Genomic DNA, 18,006 nt, shown 5'->3' with positions numbered 1-18,006 from the left:
GGCATCCGGGGATGGAGTATCAGATCATCTGCGACACCGTTGACCAGTTTAGTAACCGATAAATTACTCGGATTAGCCCATGCAGCTCCATAGCCAAGGCCAGGAAGTCTGCAATGGAGGACTCAGACTCTGGCCTTTGCTCTCCAAGAAAATGTGCTGTCCCTGCTGCGGATATAGGGCAATGGCACATACAGTTGTCAAGTTCAATAGGGTTTGGAACAGTCAGTGCCAACAACCATTCATTCATTGCCTCTGCATATCGACACGTCTTTTAGATAGCACCAATAATGGCAGGTGGCACGCATACTGCTTCTCCCCCACATCGACAAGTAAAACATCTACCCGTGAGTGAGAAAATTCTCATTCTAACTGAATATATCTTTGGGTTGTTAGATTAGTTTAGCTCTCTGGTGCTTATCTTATAGACTGCTTCCTAACAGTGGGTATGGAAACATGTCATGTAGAAATGTTTTTTGTTTTTTTTATAAAAGCAAACACATTACAGTAGGAGACCGTGATACAACAAACTGGGTAAACATTATTTCTAAAATTTGCCCTTAAGGTACTTTAGCTTTACTGAGTTTCTACTATGTTAGTTGCACTGAAACTGCAAGTTGCAACTTTTCTTGGGTAAAAAACATTTCTGAACTACTGTATTCAAGTCAGAATATTTCCCTGCATCGTTTGTTATTAGACTTGGGTGATTTGAAAAAAAAAAACAACTATTTTTGTCTTTCAGAATCTCTCAGCTCCTGTCATTTGCTACAACTCTCTGCTCTCAAGAATCTGCCACCCTTGGGCTTCCAGATTTCCCAGCAGACAATTTGGCAGCAGCCATTAGCATTTTGGTAAACCTCTTAATGTTGTCTGTAAATAATTAATCCAAGTCTTGTATTCATACATAATGAATACTATCAGGCAGCTGTCTACACAAACCACATTTTTATGCTATGAATTTTCTATTAGCACATTACTGTGACAACATTCTGGATTTGGGGTTGGTCGAATTAACAATCTATATGTAATGAAAAAACATTTGTGATACATTTTCTTTACATATTGTATTTAGTGTATATGTCTGTGTTTTTGTCATGTAATGCATCGCCTAGCAGGCCTATGCTGTAATCTTTACATGTTCTGTGCATGCTCTGTATGGGGTATATTCAATGCTATGACGGCAAGAAGTGCCGATAGACAGCAATAAGTGCCGATAGCTCACCGTCAGTGTATTCGACTCACTCACCTTCTCTTGCTGTTTCCACCTAGCCTGATACCTGAGGCGAGGTGGAAACGGTGAGTGCGGCCATTAAAACGGTGGGGCTCACCACAAATTGCGTCAGACTCGCTGCATTTGCGGCAAACCTTGCTGCTTAAGGGGATCCTCGCTGTCCTCTCACGGTGAGGATTTGGGCCGCACATTGAATAAGATGAGAGGGTTTGATGGCGAGAATGGCTTGTTTTCGATGAGGAAAAGCCATCCTCGCTGTACAAACCACTTCACCAAAGGAATTGAATACCGCCCCATATCTTGCTCTGTGTCTGTAAAAGCACTCTGACTTGTATTCTACATACACTGGGGCAGATGTATTAATCTGCCTATAATGTTTTGCACATAACGAGTCCTGCTTCTCCAGCATAACGTGGAGAAGCGGGCAAACGTCATATGCAGATGTATTAAGCAGATAAGGAGAGCCGTTATCCCCAGCGTGAACGGCTCTCCTTATCGCCCCCCCCCCCCCCCCACCGGCCGGCTTTCTGGGCATGCGCGAGATCTCGCTAAAACCGCTGGATCTCCAGCGCAGCCCAAGCCAGACGCAGGGCTAGCGTTGTCCCCACAGTGGGGGATAGGACAACGCTAGCCCTGAGCTGGCGAAGCGGCCGGGGTGAATTAACACCTTGAAGGCTGTTAATACATCGCCCCGGCCGTTAATCCCTGAGGGGGATTGTAGGTGACAGCCCCGCCGAACGTAACGCGGCGGGCTGTCACTAGCGCACGTTAGGTGTGCTAGTGATACATTAGGGAAATCGTAATCCCCCCCAGTGAACCAGCGTTAAGTGCATTTTTGCACTTAACGCTGGTTCATACATCTGCCCCATTGTGTGGATTGTTCTGAGCTAACTTAGAAATGTGAATATAACATCTGATTGGTTGCTGTGGATTACATCACATTTTCTCATATACCATTTTTCAAAAATCCTATGCATAATTGATATTATTTGTTTCATAAAACACATTTACTGACTAATGTAGTAATATACATAAATGTAGTCAATTATGGTAGACCAAGAGACAATGAGCCTGATTCAGGAACATATATAATGCAGAGATATATGGAGTTGACCGATTATATGATGAAGTATTTAGCGAAGTCACTTCCAGTGAGGATATATTGATTGACGGTCTGGCAGCTTTAAGGCAGGTAATGGTGAGTGGTGGCAAAAACAGAAGTTTGTTGCAGCCATTTTTGGGTTGTCTCAGCCTAAGACACCAGCATCTCAATTCCCGCAGCCGTTCTGCTCAGCTGTTCGGGTTACTCAGACAGTCTACTATGAATGGATCTGTGACCACTGATGCGTGTTTCTTTGCAGTTGGTTGGATCAGCAAAGCCGCCTGTGACCTTCTCAGTACATATCCAGGCGGGTATAGCATTAGCAGATTTTTGTACATGCACTGCGTATTGGATCACAGCTGCAAATGTATAAGTGTGCATCTTTGAATCGAGTCAAGTGAGGGCTGCCTATAATTAAAATTATAACTACTGCAGTAATAACTAACAAGCATTTAAATATTTGGTTTCCATATTACTTGCTCCTAATAAGATTCCATCTTTAATTTTCATTAATGGTTAATGGGGAGATACTGATGTGTCCACATATATCCACCCTCAATCCAATGCATGTCACGTTATACTGTACATAACACGTGAGCTCCATGTGACTCTGTAGCGCTAGGCATATTTCTTGCTAATTTTTAAGTTAAACTGCAGGACAAAGCGGCATGCCTATATTCTGTGTGTGACTAACACATTGGCATATGAAATGTAACGTTACATGTTTTCTTGAAAACACTAACATTTGGTATGCATATACAGCCGCAGTCACACACAGAATATAGACATGCTGCAAATTGTTTTGATCAGCAGAAGCTGCCTGTGCAACCTATTTTCTCCGTTTTGCAAATAAGATACATTTTAATGGAGAAATGGAGTAGTTCAGTAAAGATGTCAAAATAAAAATCTTTCTCTAGTGGGCGAAACCGTGTACACTGCAGGTGGGGCAAATGTATCATGCAGAGACAGCGTTCTAATGGGTGAGTTATTTTGGTACTCTTTACCTAGAAGGGCGCCAACGATTTTGATCTTGGGCATCGCAAGGTAAAAAATTGCGTCGGTCGCATCGCATGCGACCAAAAAATCGCATGCGATGCAACCGACGCGATTACCGCGATTTCCCATAGGGAACAATGTTAAATGTCCCAATTGACCCGATTTTACATAGGGAACAATGTTAAATGGCCCACAGAGGCCAAATAGGCACCCTGAAGTGTGAAATGGCCCCCCCAATTGTTAACGCCACCCCACGATCAACGTCAACCCGAAGCGTGGCGAGCGCAGCGGTACGCGTCCTACGACCTTTTCATACCCCCACTATCCACGTCGGCGTGGAGTTGAGAATAGAAAGTGTGGCGAGCCACCGAGCCCGAAGCGTGGCGAGCGGACGCGGACACCTGTGAAGGCCGCAAGGGGACGCGGATACCTGTGAAGGTATCCGCGTCCCCTCGCGGTGCTCGCTGCGCTCGCCATGCTTCGGGCTCGGTGGCTCGCCACACTTTCTATTCTCAACTCCACGCCGACGTGGATAGTGGGGGTATGAAAAGGTCGTAGGACGCGTACCGCCGCCCCTCGCGGGCTCGCTGCGCTCGCCACGCTTCGGGTTGACGTTGATCGTGGGGTGGCGTTAACAATTGGGGGGGCCATTTCACACTTCAGGGTGCCTATTTGGCCTCTGTGGGCCATTTAACATTGTTCCCTATGTAAAATCGGGTCAATTGGGACATTTAACATTGTTCCCTATGGGTAATCGCGTCGGTCGATTTTTTTGGTCGCATGCGATGCGACCGACGCGATTTACATTTTAACATGGATTTCTATGTACAATTGCGGGCATCGCATCGGTCGCATGGCATGCGATGCCCGCGATAGGCGCCCTTCTAGGTAAAGAGTACCGTTATTTTATTTATTTTCCGAATAAATACTGGCTGCTTTATTTTTTTACACTGCAAATTACTGTAGATCTTAGTTTGAACAAACCCCACCCAAATTTAAGGGGTAAATGTTCTAAGATGGGAGTTCTATTAAAGATGGGATGTTGCCCAGAGCAACCAATCAGATTCTGTCTATGTTTTAGAAGGTGCAAAATAGATAAGAAGTAAAAACGGATTGGTTGCTATTGTCAACATCCTGGGTGACATTCTATGCTCTGCGATTTCCGTTTTTTTGCGGTAATTAGACCACAAAATGGCGATATCGCATTTTCCCATTAAATCGTTAATTTAATGGGATGCGCTAAGGGACTGAAATCGCATATTATGTGCGTTAAGGTATGCTGAGTAAAATTGCGAGATTAATTCGCATTTTTATCGCATCCAGATGTTTTCGTATAGAAAAGTATACAAGTCGCTTATTTAATGCAATGCGCATTTGCACATCGCATTATTTAGGTGCCTAATTTTTGCACTTATTTCAGACCAGGGTCTGTTTGGCGAATTAGCCAGAACCCTGCACAGATCGCAATGTTCTGTGCAGGGTTCTGCTGTAAAAAATAAAAGAAAGGGTTAAAATAAAAAAAAAACGAGCGCGGGGTCCCCCACCCGAGTATAACCAGCCCCGGGCTCACTGAGCCGGTGCTGGTGACATAAAATCAGGGTCCCCGACAAATAGGGGTCCCCTTGATTTCATGAAACCAGCACCAGGCTCTAGGTCCGGCGCTGGTTCCCAAAATACAGGGGACAAAATGACTAGGGGTCCCCCGTATTTTAAGAACCAGCACCGGACACAACCAGCCAGCAGGGTAATGCCACAGCCGGGGGAAACTTATTATATAAGCTCCCGCAGCCAAAGCATTAACCCCCTGGCTGGTCAGCATGGGCAGGGGTCCTGGGGAAGTGGGGACCCCCCCAATGAAGGGGTCCCCCCCCCTCCAGGACTTACCAGCCCATGCTGATAGTCCGGGGCTGTCCCCGATGCCCCTGGGCGGTGGGCATCGGGCTGATGGCTTGTGTAAAAAAAGACGTAAAACTATTGTTTTATACTGGCGAACTATGAGTCCCAGCAAGCCTACCCCGCATGCTGGGACTTGGAGAACCACAAGTCCCATCATGCGGGGCATTAAAGGGCCCGCTGGCACTTGTAGTTCAGCAGTACAAAAAATAGTTAACAAAATCACACTGACACACTGTAAAATAAAAGTTTAATACATACAAAACACACACACACTGATACTTACCTACCTTGAGCCCGTAGGTCGGTCCCTGGATCCTGGGTCCGTCCTCCGGGGCTCCAGGGCAGAAGAGTCCGGTTCCGGGGCCTTGGTTCTGGTTCCGGGCTGGTCCTGGGGTTCCGGGGCTCCTGGGCTGCAGAATCCGGGGTCCGGGATCTGAGGTAGTCCCCAGGGGTACCTAAGGAAGCAAATCCAACTCACCTGGTCCCCGGCGACGACTTCGGAATCCTCTCCGGTGACAGCGCTGCTCCCATCTGGTACCCGGCTCGCAGGACTTTGACAGGCGCTGAGATGTTTCCTCCTCGGCGTCTCTGCACAGAATGATTTCTTGGCCAATCAGGAGCCGAGAAAGTCGGCTCCTGATTGGCCAGAAATCATTCTAACTAGAGACGCCGAGGAGGAAACATCTCTGCTCTAGATGCGCTGAGATGTTACTTCCTCGGCGTCTGTATTCAGAATGATTTCTGGCCAATCAGGAGCCGACTTTCTCGGCTCCTGATTGGCCAAGAAATCATTCTGTGCAGAGACGCCGAGGAGGAAACATCTCAGCGCCTGTCAAAGTCCTGCGAGCCGGGTACCAGATGGGAGCAGCGCTGTCACCGGAGAGGATTCCGAGGTCGTCGCCGGGGACCAGGTGAGTTGGATTTGCTTCCTTAGGTACCCCTGGGGACTACCTCGGATCCCGGACCCCGGATTCTGCAGCCCAGGAGCCCCGGAACCCCAGGACCAGCCCCGGAACCAGGACCAAGGCCCCGGAACCGGACTCTTCTGCCCTGGAGCCCCGGAGGACGGACCCAGGATCCAGGGACCGACCTACGGGCTCAAGGTAGGTAAGTATCAGTGTGTGTGTGTTTTGTATGTATTAAACTTTTATTTTACAGTGTGTCAGTGTGATTTTGTTAACTATTTTTTGTACTGCTGAACTACAAGTGCCAGCGGGCCCTTTAATGCCCCGCATGCTGGGACTTGTGGTTCTCCAAGTCCCAGCATGCGGGGTAGGCTTGCTGGGACTCATAGTTCGCCAGTATAAAACAATAGTTTTACTTCTTTTTTTACACAAGCCATTAGCCCGATGCCCACCGCCCAGGGGCATCGGGGACAGCCCGGGACTATCAGCATGGGCTGGTAAGTCCTGGAGGGGGGGGACCCCTTCATTGGGGGGGTCCCCACTTCCCCAGGACCCCTGCCCATGCTGACCAGCCAGGGGGTTAATGCTTTGGCCGCGGGAGCTTATATAATAAGTTTCCCCCGGCTGTGGCATTACCCTGCTGGCTGGTTGTGTCCGGTGCTGGTTCTTAAAATACAGGGGACCCCTAGTCACTTTGTCCCCCGTATTTTGGGAACCAGCGCCGGACCTTGAGCCTGGTGCTGGTTTCATGAAATCAAGGGGACCCCTATTTGTCGGGGACCCTGATTTTATGTCACCAGCACCGGCTCAGTGAGCCCGGGGCTGGTTATACTCGGGCGGGGGACCCCGCGCTCGGTTTTTTTTTTTAACTTTGCGCTGTCCTGCAAATGTGCGATTTTCAGACATGAAAATCGCACATTTTCAGGACTAAATACAGCGCACCACTTCGCCGCAAATCGCCACTCTTCGCACTTTTCAGCCTCCAATGCGCATCACATTAAATATGCGCATTTTGACTGAAAAGTGCGATTTGTAAAAGTGCGATTTGCGGCGATGTGGTGCGCGAATAAAACATGCGCATTTAGCGCAAAGCATAGAATGTCACCCCCTATCTTTAATAAAACTTCTTAGTACATTTACCCAGAATTCTCTCTGTACATGTTACATTTGACCCACTTGCGGTGCACATGGTTTTGCCTATTAGAGAAAGATCTGGCATTTGCGATCCATGCTAAGTTAGGCCCAAAGTCGCAAATAAGGCACTCTGCGCTACAGAGTCACACCATGGCATGTGTACGTGGACACATCTTTATGTTGTTTAATATATTTGTTCTCAAAAAATGTTGATTTGTTTATACGTTACCATCTAAAGCATGGGTCTTCAAACTGCGGCCCTCCAGATGTTGTGAAACTACAAATCCCAGCATGCCTTGCCACAGTTTTGCTATAAGGGAGTGTTAATACTGTGGCAAGGCATGCTGGGATTTGTAGTTTCACAACATCTGGAGGGCCGCAGTTTGAAGACCCATGATCTAAAGCATTCTTTTTCAACTGATGTGCCACCAGGCCGCGGGTCATGACGACTCACCATATCGGTGGCAGCTCTGTCGCTGTGTGTAGTGTAGGGGGTGGGCGGCTCGGGCTCGTCGCCGTGTGTGCGCGTGTCGCTGTCCTGTGAAGCCGATGCCAGGCACGTCAAATCAGCCTGTGCATTGCAGGCTCGTCCCGGCACATGTGCAAAGGGCCCCCACGGACGGCGCAGGCTTCTGACGCTGAATTCTTACAAGTCTGGCACCGTGTTTTGAATACCTATGGGGCAGGTGCGTGGAATGACTAAGGAGGGGCATTTGTGTGTGGAATTTCTAAGGGGGAGCTGGTGCTTAGAATAACTAAGGAGGGGCAGGTGTGTGGAATAACTAAGGGGGGGGGGGGTGCATGTGTATCTGGAATTACAATGAGGGACACGTGTGTGTATAATTACAGATATCAACATATATTAAATATAGGTCAATATTTGTTATTATATTTGATTAAAAACTGTTGGTGTGCCTTGGCAATTTTAAAGTCTTGTCTGGTGTGCCGTGAGCTGAAAAAGGTTGAAAATCACTGATCTACAGTAAGATACAAGCTCTGGAGACAGTGAGAACCTTACAGGAGCATTTTGTCCTCTAATGTTTGTAAATAGGCTGACACGTTTGATATCTCTGATTTATTTGTGATGATCTCTCTCCACCTATGGCCATTAAATATGAAGTTGAGCAGCCATAAAGCTGGGGATAGGCTGTTAGGGTTGTTATAATACTAGCTGTTCATATCAAACATTTCAGGGAGAGTTAATGGTGAGTCTAAAAATACATCTGCAAGTATTTAAAAAACGCATTCCTTGTTATGACATTTGAGCTACACTTGTTTATGTAGCAAATGCTATAAATACATTGGTTTGATTTTATTGCGGTCTAGTCTGGCTTTCCAGGAATACCACCCTGGTGTACTTTCATTGAACTCCCTGATGTACTGCAAGTTCTGTGTGTACAGTCTGTCACAATAGCAAACTGTTCATTAGCACAGGGCCCTTGCCTTCATTTTATAGAAGGGATTATGGAAATCAAGGGCTCCTGTATCATTCCTACACCGTCCTACCCTATCAGTGTTGTCTTACTAGAGCCTAATACTGTATATTTGTCTTTTTACCAACTAAGAACGCATTTCCCATGATGTCCTCCCAACGAACTATACAAAGGCTCTATCCGTACAGTGTAATGTTGGGTAAAGAAGGCAGAACTGCTGTTGAAGATACATTAAAGGTAAACGTAGGCATGTCTTTAAATTCAATTAACACATGTCTTCCAATAGGACATGTTTTGATAAAAAAAAAAAAGAGGACATTACCAGGTTTTAAATATTTGTTACTGGGAAATTCCCTATTTTTCAGTTTGAATCAACTGTCTGGTACATTTCTTGTTCTGTATATCTAATGTAAGTATTACTGTCTGTTCCTATGCTCTGGGCCTTTTTAAATTACATGTAAGTTTGTTTAGCATATTACGATGGGATTCAGTGAACAAGGGTACACTGGCATAGCAGCAACATGTCCATGGAAATGACTAAATATTACTGTCGTATAGGTTTCTGAGAACTGATTTTCGTTCAAAGTCAACAATGATGTCCCAACATGAAATCTAATGACAGGTTGTAAATAAGCACAATAATAATAATTAAGGTGATCATCATCACCTATGATTTCTTGGCCAGGCATATGTTTTATTATTGTAGCAATGTTTATTTAGTTGGTGAGATATAATTGGTGTATCTGTTTTTGGTTTAGCAGAATGGGAGCTTGCTTTCAACCTCCTTCTATATACAAGCAACATAAACTAATTTAAGCTATGATTGATTTTTCCTCTTTAGATTTTATTTGTTTGTTTTCTTCCTTTAACAGCATTTTCTGTTATATGATACTATTGTAATGGTTTAAATGCTATTGAAGTTACTTATTGCACTTTATCTCTAAAGCCCCATACATACGGGGCGATTTTGTGTTGTGCGATATAGGTTAGCGCAGATCGCTCAGCACATTGCTATACACACAGGTATTCGGTCACTGGGGAGACAATGTTTAGGTCGGTAGTCACTAGGTTGACCATTAATGGTTGACATTGACAAAAGTTAGACAAAGCTTATGGTTGACCAAATAACGTCATCATGAGTTTTTCAAAATTTTTAAAAAAGATTTTTCATACTTTACTATGCAGGTGAGCATAGATTGGGCATATAATAGTGTGACCGAAGAATGGCGAGTGGAAGTAGTACACTTTTACAGTATCCATGTTGACATAGACACCATAAAACACAAAAAACTCATGTTGACCATGTCTATGTTGACCATAAGCTTGTCAACTTTTTGTCAATGTTCACCTTGAGTATGTCGAACATTTCAATCAGTTATTGGACATTATTGATTATATCTGTATTTTACACTATATTTCATGTTGATTTGTGATATGGTCCCTTGTGGAAAACATTCTACAATTTATATTTCTTCATTATTTTGGTCCTACATGTTCTGCATTATGTTTCAGAGATTTGAGTTGTCTGACTCCGGAAAGCCTCCTGTTTCTCTGAAAATTGTGAAAGTAGAACCAGCAGAAAATTCTGATAGCCCTCAAGCCACAGTCAGCATTCACACTGGTGACAAAGACATCTTAATAGAGGTTAATATTAGGACTTTTCTTGCTATACAATTGATCAGAAGTTGTTATATAATCTGTGAGAAAAAGTAGTCTTTTTCAGAATATTAAGATGCATACCCACAATTTCTTTTCTTGTCTTCACCAAAAAGTTGGTCTTTTATTACTGTATATTTCGCTATATACTGTATGGGTCATTTTTTTAAAAACTGGGAGTAAATCATCATAGAAGGTCATTTTTGAACCTTAACAAAAACATTCTGCCGACTTACTAATTGAAACCCATTTGATGCTGGGAAGTTGCCTTTAACTAGCAATGTAAAAATAAAGATGTCCAGCATTGTGCTACAGAAGTAGGCAGAATGTCCCATTCATGAACAAAAATGTAACCTTTTCCCCAATCCTTGGGCATGGTCTTCTACTGCGTGAGTTCCCGTAAAGGAGGTCCTAGTGGTAAGTGCAGGCACCATAATGGCACAAATCGCTAATGAAGTGGGTGAGATGGTTTAGGGGGCTTTGTCACTGGGGAAATCGGGAGGTCTACCTGAAACTGAGGAGTCTCAACATTTCTGTAGAGTAGTTCTGTATGATTTACACCCTCTCCTTCAGAACAGGTGCTTATCTTTCCTATTTATTAGTATTTGCTCCTAAATATTATTTTTGAACTCACCGGTATTTTGAGTCTGATTCAGATTAGTACTTAAACCCAATTGTGTAGGACCCATTTTGGGTGAACACTTGCATCCTCCCTAGGCTCAACATGATTTACAAACTGCAGCGTTTGGAGGGTGGCAGGTGAAAACACAGGATTTACTGGTGGTTATCTATCTACTGTATCTATCTATCTTACCTGCCTATCACAATAAAGTAGCTGCTGGAAGCTGGGGCTTGTCATGCTGTGGTGTGTTAATCTAAGTTCTAAGTGTTTTTGCGTACAGATTTTTCCTTTAAAAAGCATTTAAATTTTCCGAATAAGATGCAAATTTATGGAAAAAGTTGCGCACAAAGACACAGCACAATATAGCAGAATATAGCTGTGTGTTGACACACATGTATTTTTATTCTAACCTTGCAATGTTCCTACTTAAAGTTCCCAAGTCGTCATGGCCAGTGAAGTATAGTAGGTGAACAATTTGATGCTATTATTCCTCCACAGGTGGCAGCTGGCACCCAGCCTTTGCAGTTGCATTCTGGATCACCGCAGTTCATTAGAACCAGCACCCATGAGCAACTACTGGCAGAGATGATGCAGTCTCATATGGTTAAAGATATGTGTCTGATCGGAGGAAAGGTTTGTTTTATTTACTCTTCCATTAAAATGTTTATAAAAAAAAAAAGAAAAACATATCACATTTATTTTTGTACTATTAAACCTGTAGTATCACACCTCAGGGAACCATCCCATGGAACGCGCAATATCTTTTGCTACAATACTCCAGTTTGTTCTGTTTCATGATTTCCTTATGGCAAATCCATTGGGTCACATGCTTAGAACTAAGATTTAGGTGCTGCAATTGACATTTATATACTGTATCATGCCTGCTAAGCAGTGTTCATCCCCAAGTTTGTAAAATAGTTATTTTTTTCTACAAAAACTGCAAAGAAAACCTTCTACGCTTTTGGTGATGAAAATGTTGTACTCACTCTTACATCAAGCTCCAGGACTTACTAGGAGGCTGCAATAGAAGCCGTGAGATCGGGGCCAGAGCTGACATAACCCGCCTTTCCCTAAAACCCCTGGGCACGCCCGCGTTTTCCCTGGCACTCCCAGAAAACGTCAGTTTACTGCCACAAACACCGGCTTTCTGTCAAGTACGGTCAGCGATCAAAAAAATTTGCAGGATTTTTTTGGCCTCGCACATGCACGCTATGATGCATACGCACGCGCAGTCTATAATGGCCCGGCCTGTGAATTCACATCCGTGTGATTGGGTCTGAATAACCCCCCCTAACCTCAGATTTTGCATCTTATTCTCATCACAGACCAAAGTCGCTGGGCTGAGACTTTACCGCACAGTGATTAGATTTAAATAAGTTTAAAGTCTCAGATGTAGCAAAAAAATATTTTGGAGAAAAGCTGCAGCCACTGCATCATAGTGTTCTTACACAGATTCACTACTTCACACACAGATTTTTGCACATCAAAATTGTAATCTAGCAAAATAGTATTGTCACTTTCAGTTATGTCAAATAAGCTAACATACATGTATTGAGCAAGAAAGACACACAGCAGATTGGCCTGGGATTTGGCGCAGAAAGGGAGGATTTTTATGCAACACCTTGACCAACATCCTTGACATATCTGTATGATTACATATTTACCTCTCTAACCAGACTACATGTAATTATATCTTCAGGGCATTTGTATTTGTCACGTTGACAGTTACTTATGACAGATGAAAGAACTGCTTGTGAAGGGTGTAGAACAGTAGAATGGGATATACTACACATGAAGACAGATAGAAAGGTTCTACATTCTCGTGCTTGTTGTTGGGACCATCACCTTTTACTGTAAACATCTACCAACCATCCCGATTTTAGCAAGACCGTCCTATCTGTTTGGGAAGGTACTTCGTCCCACCTGAGGCCGGGAGTGTACCGCAGTGGGGTGGTAGTTGGGAGTCACTCCTGCCTGCTGAGCAGGGCAGCAGGGACTAGAAGCTGTGCACTGTGTGAGACAGAGGGGCTGGGGGCATGGCCAGCAGCTCACTCAGTGCTGGCCATGCCCCCTTAGTGACAAAAAAATACAGGACCGCATCCCTGTGAGGTCACACCTCCTTGAGTCGAGGTCACGCCCCATTTTCCTTCCAATCTCAGAGGATTCAGTGTTGGGAGGTATGCTGTAAATTCCCAAGATAGGTAACTGTATTAACTCTACAGCAATAAAAAACGTATTCCATTAAGATAATATTGCAGTTCTTTATAACTTTTATAACAAACTCTTTCCCAGGCTTTATGCATATTTGAAAGTGTAATTTGTTAATTAACGCTGTAAATACTTTTACAATTAAAACCAAGTAGATTGAACTCTGGATTCTACATTGATTTCACAGTACTGTACATAACATTGGTAAAAGTGCTTTCTCTTTCTTTTAGGGATGTGGTAAAAGTGTGATTGCCAATGCATTTGCTGAAATGCTTGGTTATGAAGTTGAACCTGTCATGTTGTACCAGGTAATCTTCCCTGTTTAAACATAGTTGCCAACCTAATTACATTGTATTTTCTGACCCAAGGTAAATTGTGCTCTTTGCAACTATCATCCACTTTGCTTTTTAGCACCCTCAAATTATTATTTTTTCTTATCTTATTTCTATTTTTTACCCTACTAAGCAGGCTGTTTGTTAGTGTCCTATAGGCTTCTTTAACTGCTGCCCCAGCAGCTGCAGCACTGGCAACTGGGTCATTGACCTTGGCCAGGCTCCACAGTGCTCACCACGGGAGCTGCAGTATGAAGCAGGTAAGGTGCTGCACACATCATGGCTGTCACTGCCGGTAAGGGAGACCACTGGCGATGCTGGCAGTTGGCAGCCAAGAGAGTCCTATTGGTTCGAACCTGGTGTGCTGCTGTAGAGTCTATTGAAGCTGTCCCTTTTCAGGGGAGATTCTTTTTGGCCTGGAGTTGGACCATATTGTGGCCACAAGCTGTGTCCAAGCCTTCTGTAGCACCCCCCAGTTGCAAACTTCTAATTAACTGTCTTTTTGTATACTCTATTACTCTTCCACCAAGAGCTTCATGTTCAGGGGAAACAGACTTGGTCCACCAGATGACTTGCTCCCAAGCTGGCTTACAAGCATGCTGTTTGAATGTGCAGGCTACCATCTGGGGGTCCAGCTTCTGTTTCTTTCTTAGACATGGATGGTGACCATAACACATGCCTGGGTAAAAGGTGTGGTTTCCCATGGCTTTGCCCTAACCTCTCAGGAGTTTCCTCTAGCCCAGTTTTCCAGCCATTCAGTAGATTTTTCCATGTCCCCTTGTGTTTTCACAAAAGTCATGGAGGTTAGGGCAGCACATTTCTGTTGCAAAGGGGTCAGATTTCTGCCATAGCTGGATGACCTACTACTCCTGGCCCATCACCATATGTGGTCCAGGAGAACATTTGTCTCACAATAGATCTACTCCAGGCTCATGGGTGGTTCATCTGTATGTAAAAATCCACCTTGATTCCAGCTCAGGAGATACAATATTTGGGTGCCTTGCCGGATTCTAGAGTCTAACATGTATTCCTTCCCATGAGCAAACATTGGTCCTTAAAGACAAAAATCCATATATTTTATGGTGCAAGTCTTGATCTACTCTTGCATTGAGGCCCTGGACTCGCTAATTTTTACCTTCAACACGGTGTAATGCTCCCAGTTTCATTTCTGTCCTTTACAAATGGAAATTCTGGCTAGGTGGAACAAGTATTATCCGCATCTCAATTCACAGATGAAAGGTTAATCACTTAATGTTGGCTCCACCTGGACAAGGGCTGCTCTTTTTTGTATCCAGACTGGGTCCTGCTCACCACCGACTCCAGGGGTGGGAGTGGTGATCAGACTTTTCATGGCTGGTGGATGGCTCAAAAGAGTTGGCTACTTCATCAGTATTCTGGAAATCTGATCAGTCAGTCAAATTGCATTCAGATTATGACAGGATGGCACTCAGTTGTTGTACCATGAACAGGTAAGTCGCAGTCTTTAGTGGGAGGAGCATCGTCTTCCTACTCTTTTGGCAATCTACATCTCCATGGTCCAAATTTGGAAGTTAAATTTATAAGCCATCATGACTTTCATTTGGGTGAATGGGCTCTTCACCCAGACGTCTATCAGCTCCTGGTTCTTCTCTGCCTCCTGCCAGATACCAACATGATGGCCTATCAGGATAACTACAAAGTGGGGAGATAACTGCTTGCATACTACAGTTCCAGGAGGAATAAACATAAAGAACATAAATTAACTTTTTTGACCAGGGCCAGAAGAATTTTGGATAACGTATTATTCTGTATTTTGGAATATTTTTATATTTCAATGATGTATCTTGAGGTATCTTGCCTTTATGTTGTACAAACACATCAAACACATGAAATACACACACAAATATATTTTATTTGTGCATAAAACAAGGTTTCAAAACATGAAACAAAGTTTGTGTACTATCTCAGATACTGAATTTAAATGCCAGTCAATCATTTTCTTGCAGATGTATAGTGCCAGTTACATATCATGTCCTCAGTAGTGCTGTTACAAATGTCCCCAGTAGTGCTTTTAGCAGATTGTTTTTTTTCACTTTCTGGAATATTTGGATGAGGGATACCCAACCTGTTTTTCCTCTAAAAAGTACATTCAATAACATTAATTAAAACTTACTATGCTTTGTGTTTTTGTTAACTGGTGGGAGTCTTGTAGCTTTGCCTTCTGTGTGATGTGTTTTTGTTTTTAAGTTTCTAAACTCTTACCGGCTGTTTTGTGATGTTTAGTGGGACTAATTGACATATTTTTCATCCAGCCACAAATATGTAATCACACTGTCAATTCTTCATGTTTCTGAGTACTAGAATGTGAGTTTAACAAGGGGAACATGTGCGTGGTTTAAGAAATATAGAATTGCTTAAAAATAAATATAAGGGACTTTTCTTTTACACTTCCTCAAAAGCAATACAAAGAATAAAATTCTCTGTTGTATAGAAGGCGGGGGGTCACTGAACTATTGTACGGAACCCAGGAAAACAAGCTCATTAAAACCCAGCACTCAGAGACATAACACATCTCTGCGTGAAAGTGTTTCTACCTTCTAAAATAAGCTTCGTAATGTACCATAATGAGGCAAAAATAGATGGTTAAGGTCGTGATCTTTGATTCAAAGGGCATAATAGAAGGGTGGCAGGAATAGCTGAAATGCATTTAATCAATTAACTGGAGATAATTTGCCTCCTCCAAGGGGGGTGTTTAGATATAGGATCAAGCTGTTTAAGGAACATAATGTTTTCTTGCTAATAAGAAAACCCAGTCACTGAGTAACAAATTCAAGTGTTTTTCTGCTGCAGTTTATACATTTAAACATTGCAGAAATATTTTGATGTTAAGAACCGTACAGAAATATTTTAGAACATTATTTTGCAGATTTCAAACCGTTACCATGTAATTAAAATTCCTGTGGTGAATAAGCTGTTTTTTTAGTGCTATTTTGCTACATACAGTATAAGGAAATTTTTGCCGCAGACTATTTGCTCTCTTGGCAACTTTGTTTTGTGTTGTGTTTAATGGCATTTTATTCACTCCTTTGTGAACCTTCACATAACTTCTACTGAAAAGACGATTAAATACTCTACTCATTGGTTATTTTAAGTGGTGGACGTTACCTGTTCAAAGCTGAATGGTGGCCATTCCATTTTGTGAAGCTTGGAGGCAAGTCTTAATCAAACATAATATGGGGCAAAATAAAATGTAAGATTACTATATGATTATAGACCTGATCCATTCTAGAAATCAATTCCACCACACAATGGGCCAGGTGGGGTTAGAGGTGTAATCACTGCTGCTTATATGGAAGCAGCAGTGATGAAGACATCTGATATAGTCACTTCCTGCTTGCATCAATGAGCCATGCTGCGTCCTTGGATGAAGCATTGGATCATCTGTGCCACCGCTGGCTGATTGCGTGACCAATGATTTTGTGCAAGTCGGCCCCCGCAGTTCCTACAAAGATGTCAGGAAGCGTCGGTCTTCTGGTGGAAACGCTGGCCTTGGCAATCATCCATAACAAAAGCAACATGCTTCCATGATGTGCATCCAGTGAGGCAGAACCCTTACTGGTCATGTTAAGAATGGTTCTGAAAGGGGCCACATTCTCGCACGTGGGTAAACACTATTAAACAATTGGGAACATACATTACTGACCCCAACGACATATGTACTGAGTTGATGAACTTCTACAAGTCCTTATACTCAGCGGGCCCTGATAAGGTAGCTGAAAGCGATTCCTTCTTGAAGACAGCTAATTTACCCACACTCTCACAGGAGGAAAGGGATATGCTAGATAGCCCCATTACGGAGGAAGAAGTATGTACCACTATCAAGTCCCTCTCTAACGGCAAAAGTCCGGGCCCAGATGGATTCGGAACTGAATTCTATAAACTGCTACGCTCTGAGATCTCCCCAATCCTGGCCCTTCTCTTCAACCACATCCTGACCTCTAAAACCCTACCGCCTAACTTTAAGGAAGCCAAAATTATAGTCCTCCCGAAGCCTGGAAGGAACCCCTCCCTGGTCGGCTCCTATCGCCCTATCTCCCTCCTAAATCAGGACTTTAAAATCCTAACAAAATTAATGGCCAACCGTCTACAGAAGTGTCTACCACATTTAATTTCATCTGCCCAGCTCGGCTTTGTTAAGGGAAAACAGTCAGTGGTGGGCATTCGTGCAGCTATTGCCACAATAACTCATACCCGACTCCATCAAACCCATGATAATATCCTCCTTAACTTAGATGCCGAAAAGGCCTTTGACCGGATTGCTTGGCCTCATCTTCACAGGATATTGGCTAGTCAACTATTTGGAGAATCCTTTAGGGCTTTCATTACATCTATATACCCAGACCCTAAGGCCCAGGTATTGGTTAACAATGTTGCCTCTCCCACCTTCTCCCTTGAAAGAGGGACACGCCAGGGATACCCCCTCTCCCCACTACTTTCAATTTGGCACTTGAACCA

The 18,006-nt window shown here is 43.6% G+C and overlaps 1 protein-coding gene across 1 annotated transcript in view; it reads left to right on the top strand.

The window, feature by feature from the left end:
• The window catches only part of VWA8 (von Willebrand factor A domain containing 8), a 180,487-nt gene that overhangs the window by 67,903 nt on the left and 94,578 nt on the right, over positions 1-18,006 (top strand). Inside the window, exons 9-13 of the mRNA XM_083168923.1 lie at positions 740-848; positions 8,827-8,931; positions 10,207-10,338; positions 11,471-11,605; positions 13,411-13,488. Coding sequence (XP_083025049.1) covers positions 740-848; positions 8,827-8,931; positions 10,207-10,338; positions 11,471-11,605; positions 13,411-13,488 — 559 coding nt within the window. The remainder of the gene's footprint in view (positions 1-739; positions 849-8,826; positions 8,932-10,206; positions 10,339-11,470; positions 11,606-13,410; positions 13,489-18,006) is intronic.

The sequence above is a fragment of the Crinia signifera genome, chromosome 2, assembly GCF_055691185.1.
Source record: "Crinia signifera chromosome 2, ASM5569118v1, whole genome shotgun sequence".
Classification (NCBI taxonomy): Eukaryota; Metazoa; Chordata; class Amphibia; order Anura; family Myobatrachidae; genus Crinia; species Crinia signifera.
This window is presented reverse-complemented; position numbering and strand designations above follow the sequence as displayed.